Raw genomic sequence first — 6,000 nt, 5'->3', positions numbered from 1 at the left:
TGAACTTTAAAGATCAGATTTATTTGGAGAAAACAAACAAAAAAAAAACAACCCCACAACCCAAAGGATGGGATTTTACATCTCAAGACATCTCCCAGGTATTAAGTCTACAGATTACAAATCATTTTCATAGAAGATATTTTGTACAAATTTTACACGTATTAAGGAGCGGGACATAACCCGTTTCTGTTATAACGGGGGCAGGAGAGGGGAATGGGGAAAAAAAAAAAAAAAACAACAAAAACAGCTTTTTTGGAGACAACTATTTGGAAGTAGACCTGTAGAGGGCAAACCCTACCTTTTCATCTACAGCAAATGATTTGTTTTTTTCAACCAAAAAAAACCAAAAAACAAAAAAACCCCAACCAAACAAACCCCCAAAACAAACCCCTTTCAGCCTTGGGTATCTCTAAAAGCCACTTCCTGGCTACTGGCCAATCCAAGCCAATTATTTAGTTACTTCACTTGGTAAGCCTCTTTATGTCCACTGGCTAAACGATTCATTCATTATGCCCACTGCTGCAGCACTCCTAAACCAACAGGTCTGCGTGGCCAGACAGGGTCTAATCTAGGACCGATGGGTGAAGGGCTTGTGAACGAGAGACTGAGATCACCCCGAAGGATGCCGTCTACCGGGCTGACGGTACAAAGGTGCACATAAAAGCAGGCAAGGTAAGCTATTGTGTTGCAAGAGAAACCAGGACCTTGTCACACAGTTCTCTCCATTATCATTTATTCTCTCAAGGGAAGCTAAAAAAACAAAAACAAAACAACAAAGAAACACAAACCCACCAAAAAACCACACATTGGTTGAGGCCACATCATCAATCCAAACATTGGTGTGGGATTTCAATGGAGAGAAGGAAACTTGTAAAAACAAAAAAAAGCCCCAATCAAGGTCATAAGAACGGCTCACAATTTGACCCTACTTATCCACCCTCACTCACCACCTAAGACCATTAATTCTACAATCTTCTGAGGTGTAAAAGGAGTCAAAGAAGTAGGAGCAGGAATGGAGGGAAGGAGTGAGAGTCAAAAGACATGAAGGAGCCAAGATTTGCTTGAGAAAAGCAGTGATTCCTCATTAGCTTCTGCTCCCTGGGGCGGGTCTAGAATGCCTAGATCAGGTATGTGATTTAAATAGAAGCTGCTTTCTGGGAGGTGACAGCAAAAAGTAGCATTAAGATCAGAAGCCCAGGACATTTTTAAAGCTTCAAGATTTCAGCAGAATGTAGATGGATGTGAACTTTCAGGAAGGATGGCGTTTAAGGAAGGGCAAAACCAGGACATACAAGACTTGGGAATTCCCATGACCCGTAAGTGCTTCCTGCTCCAGGAAGTAACCACTTGGTGTTTACTGGAGGTCATACCATTTCCCCTTATTACTGGTGCAAAATAATCCATCACCTCCCCACAGCTTCTTTTCAAACCACAACTTTTCCCACTTATTTTGGTCACCGAGCAGTCCCTATTCTTTTGTGGCCTATAGACTCACTCTCCACTACCCCCCTGGGGGGTAAAAATGAAGGAATTCCCCCTAGGCTGGCCCCAGTAACTCAGAATTAAGAGGGTCTGGCAGCCTCCTGGAGACTAAAAAACAACTTGAGAGACTAAGCCTACCTTTCCGAGGATGGAAAATTTATTCAGGTAATGTTTGAGAATTCATATGTGCCACAATAGGATATTAAGAATGAAAAGGTAGAACTCTCACTCTTCCTTAAACCTGTCCTACTGCCCAACCAGATCCAGACACTGCATCACTGTCACTGCCGTTTTGCTAAATGGAGGCCCCCAGGCACTAATCACACAGGCAACTGCATGTGTCGTAAAAATGCACAACTTTTCCATTAAAAGCTGTACGTCTCTTTCTCTCTGGCTACATTGGCGATTCTCCAGTTAGTTCAATACTTTAAAGGCTGCAGCAGCATGCAAAAGGATTTCATTTCATTTTGTTTTTTTGTTTTTTGTTTTTTTAAAAAAAAGTTAAGAAAGGTCTCCAGGAGATGGTGAGTTTTATTGTCTGGATAGAGGTTTGATTTGCTCTCGAATGTTCCAGGGTGGAGAGACTAGGAGAAAGCACAGGATGCAGAGGTCTATTCGGTGTAATCTTCTCCCTCGTTCTCATCTTCGCCATCAACGGAGAGAGCAGCATACTTGCTTGCAGAACTGAACTTCTGGAATAGACGAGTGAGAAAATCACCAAAGCCTTGAACTCGCACAACAAAACCCAAGAAACAGGACAATGATACTTGGGCAAAAGGGAGGGGCCAGGTCAGGCCCACCTCCTTGTTCATTAGCATTTTACGCTGGCCAGGAGTAGCTAGGGAGGCTAGGCCAGAGGCCCAGGTGTTCTTACAGGAGACCTCCACCTCCTTTTATCTTGGAGAGGGAGTAAGAGTAGTGAGACTACAAGGCAGAAAACTGGGAAAAACTAAGTTTCTTTTACAATTTCAAACAAGCAACGATGCCTGATTGACAATTTCCAACCACTCGGATTCCAGCCCCAAGCATAAAGGAGTTCAATGGCAAACGTGAGCTGAGGGAAATCTATTAGCATCTAACACTTACGGAAGCTGGATTTTCTTCAGGTTTCTTTGGCTCAGGTGCAGATCGGGAGTCTTGATCCTTTTTGCCATCTTTCCTGCAGAGATGTAAGTGTAAAACCATGTCTTTAGGAGAGGACTCTCACAACACCCACAAGCAGGTGGGAGGCACTGAACAGGCCCCTCCAGCCAACAGTGCTTGCTATCTGGACATTTTGCTTCCAGATTCTTGGAACTGTTAACTGTCCACACTGGTTGACTTTCCTTTGTTTACCATAGGAGATATGGCAACACTTGGAGAACCAAGAACTTCTTAACTACAGGGACACATGTATCCAGCATCAGATGAAAGATTACAAATGACAAGAGAGAACACCCATACCTATCTGACTCCTTCCAGTGGTCTTTGTTCCCTCCGTCTCCTGGACCACGGCTGGAGTTCCCACTTTGGCCTTTTGGGACACTCACCCCATCTACTTTGCTTTCATCTGTTTGTGTGAAGATGCAAAAATAAATTGAAGGCAAGTAAAATATTAAGTACTGTCCCTCTCCTAAGTATCCCTTCAGCTGCAGAAAAGTGTGCCCATGTGCACTGAGGGAAACTCAACCTCACCCCAACCCAGATTTCTCTCCTAAACCCTTCTTTCCACATTCCTTTCGCCCCCAAATAAGACCCACTAAAAAATTCCACTTCAGGGTTATGCCATCACGAAGAGAAAACTGGAAATAAGGACTATGACGCTGTTGTAGTGACCTTGGCCTTGCAGATGGTGACATTTCTAATCTGGACTGAGCATGTTAATTTCCTTCCGATTCTTTTTTTCCCCTTTCAAAGAAATGTTCTACCAGGAAAGGGCAGGACTCCATGCTTTTTCCAAAGAGACCACTTTTGCCCTCTACTGGCAAGAAAAGGCAGATAATCTAAGAACCTTTAATACAAAAACAGGTGCAAAATTACACTTAAGTTCAATTATTTAGGGACTCCTTTATCTTTATAGGCTTTTTATTTAGGCCTCTTATCTATGTGAAAAACCAACTTCCTTTTGGTCTTACCTTTCCTTGCTGGTCCTTCCTCAGATGGTTGAGCCGGAACTACTTTCCCCCCACCACTAGAAGGAAAACATGTAATCAAGTTTATCAGTCTTAGGGAAAGAACCGGTAAGAAACTTATAAAGTAGTAAGCTTTACAGAGAACCAAAAATACAGACTTAACATTGTGGAACATTAAAGTATAGAAAAGACAACAATGAAAGCAATTATATGAACACTCACTAAGTACCATGTCCTGTAGAATCATCACGATCACACAAGGTGAATACAATTCTCTATTTTACACATGAGGATCCTAAGACTTAGGGAAGTGAATCGACCCCCCAAAGCCACGCTGCCAAATGTGGTTGCAGCAGGTTCTGATGACCAGGTTGCAGGTTTCAAGCAGCCAAAGTGATGCCAACCAGTTATCAAAACTCTAGAAAGCTGAACAATTAGCTTTAATGAGCCAGCTCCAGCACACCACTGAATTTGAATTGAGAGCAAAGAGCGTAACTTAAAAGCTTCTATGTAAGGCACTTTCTTTTTCTTTATAATTTTTTAAAATCCCTGAAATGAATCCAAGTGTCAGTGGCTCAACTGACTGGGCTGCCCAGATACCCCATCCAGGGCACTTTCTACCATGGTATCACAATGTTTAAGATTCTACAGCTAAGCAGCTGCTATGCTTCTAAGCGGACTCACCTTGTAGGGGACTGCTGCTCTGTGTCTGAGCTCTGAGATCGAGCAGGAGGGTTAGAACTTCGCTTCACCCAAGCATTCTCCTTTGGTGGAGGGGCTGGCATTACCTTTAGAGGTTGTTCAGGTTTGGGAGGCTTAGAAGTTGGAGAGTGACAGTCTTCCTCCTTATTGAGTGTTTCATTTTCTAGAGACTTCTCACTCTCTCTCCTTCGTGCATCTGTTAAGTCAGAGTAGGAAGGTTAAATCATCGAGAGAAATTATTATACAACCATCTATTACAATCAGACAGAATAGAAAATGGTCCACACCCAAGTTTACCGCTTTTCATCATTATTCTTAAATATAGACCCCATCTGACTCCCAACAGATAAGTTATCCCCAAACTAGTGGTTACCACATGTTACTCCGAGAAAATGTTTTAAGGATGCAAGAAAAATAGGAAATACAAGAGCTTTCCAAGGACAGCCACCTCCTTTCCTAGGAACTAGTACTCTTTACTTCGGGATTATAGCCTTGCTACATTTTGTGTTAAAATGTTTGTACTTGGAGAAGGATACACATACATGTGTGAAGAGGACCCTGATGCAGCCTCAAATCCACATACATAGAACAAAATGGGATATACATTCATGAAAAACAAAACCTACATTATGTTTTTTTTTCCTTAAAGGCACTAAATATCTCCTCAAAACTGAAAGTTTATTTTGTTAGATTCTTCCTACATTAAGTGCAATCTCCTCAGGAGGTATATAATCAACCCAACCATCATACTCCCACCTCGCTACAAAGAGAGGCATTATTGTCCTGTCACTAAAAGGCTACTCCAGTATGAATGTCTGACAGAAAACTTCAACACTTGGCTGAGGTGATTTGGAAATTCATCCTTGAGCCATACTTTGAAGTGCTCAAGCACAAATCAGTTTGGAGGTGAGAGGAGAAAACAAAAAAACACTGGCTCACAATAATAAGGTAAGGGAGGTGTTATAATTGAACTGTTTCCAAAACACTAAACATATGTGTGACGAATCAATGAATTCAAGGCAGGAAGGAAGGATGGATGAAGAGCAGAAGATCATTGCTTGAGACACTGCTCCGGTCGCACAGGACATCCAAAAAGGCTGGCCCTGGGAGCAGCTCAGAGAGAGCTGTAGGACTGTGACTGCTCTATGTAAAGGAAAACTCTGGAATGTCCGTAAAAGGAAGAGAAAATCTAGCAGTCAAGTATACTCTTTAGTGGAAGCTTATTAAACAGGTCACCTACATCACTTCTGGTACCTATTTCTCAGATTTTTCAAACCATGAGATGTGACACTCCAATCTATGCTAACCCAAATAAAATGTCCATGACTGAATTTAACACCCCAAAGGCTCTGCATAGTTTGGTTATGGCTACTTTATGGAAAAGGGCGATAACATGATACCCACCCTGGTCTGACTTACTTCTGCCAGATGTGGCTGAGGTCCCAGTCTGTGATGACTCACTTCCTGTCCTGGACCGTTCCCGTTCCTGAGTTTCTTCACTTCGCCAGCTTGGGTGTCTGTATAAAGAGATTAAAAAAACAAAACAAAACATATGTCCAGCTAAATGAAGGCCATTATGGACCCATGCTGCCCCTTCAAGAACCATCACTTATTGATATTTTATCATGCTTGCTTTACTTGTGGGTGTGTGTGTGCATCTTGTCTCTCAAACCATCTGAAAGCTGCAGACATGAAGATACTCTGG

The 6,000-nt window shown here is 42.4% G+C and overlaps 1 protein-coding gene across 4 annotated transcripts in view; it reads right to left on the bottom strand.

The window, feature by feature from the left end:
- Nucleotides 1–6,000, bottom strand: part of EIF4B (eukaryotic translation initiation factor 4B) — a 30,033-nt gene continuing 24,033 nt past the window's right edge. For 2 of the 4 annotated variants that reach the window (XM_042946638.1, XM_042946637.1), the window contains exons 10-15: nucleotides 5,700–5,812; nucleotides 4,278–4,491; nucleotides 3,597–3,652; nucleotides 2,926–3,031; nucleotides 2,569–2,641; nucleotides 1–2,174 (exon numbers count right to left, since the gene is read on the bottom strand). In XM_042946638.1, the coding sequence (XP_042802572.1) occupies nucleotides 2,094–2,174; nucleotides 2,569–2,641; nucleotides 2,926–3,031; nucleotides 3,597–3,652; nucleotides 4,278–4,491; nucleotides 5,700–5,812 (643 nt within the window). In that variant the 3' untranslated portion in view covers nucleotides 1–2,093. The remainder of the gene's footprint in view (nucleotides 2,175–2,568; nucleotides 2,642–2,925; nucleotides 3,032–3,596; nucleotides 3,653–4,277; nucleotides 4,492–5,699; nucleotides 5,813–6,000) is intronic. The other 2 variants (XM_042946640.1, XM_042946639.1) reach the window with 1 other exon arrangement.

Source organism: Panthera leo, chromosome B4 (genome assembly GCF_018350215.1).
Source record: "Panthera leo isolate Ple1 chromosome B4, P.leo_Ple1_pat1.1, whole genome shotgun sequence".
Lineage (NCBI taxonomy): Eukaryota > Metazoa > Chordata > Mammalia > Carnivora > Felidae > Panthera > Panthera leo.
The sequence above is the reverse complement of the archived record's forward strand: the minus strand, read 5'-3'. Positions and strand labels throughout refer to the sequence as shown.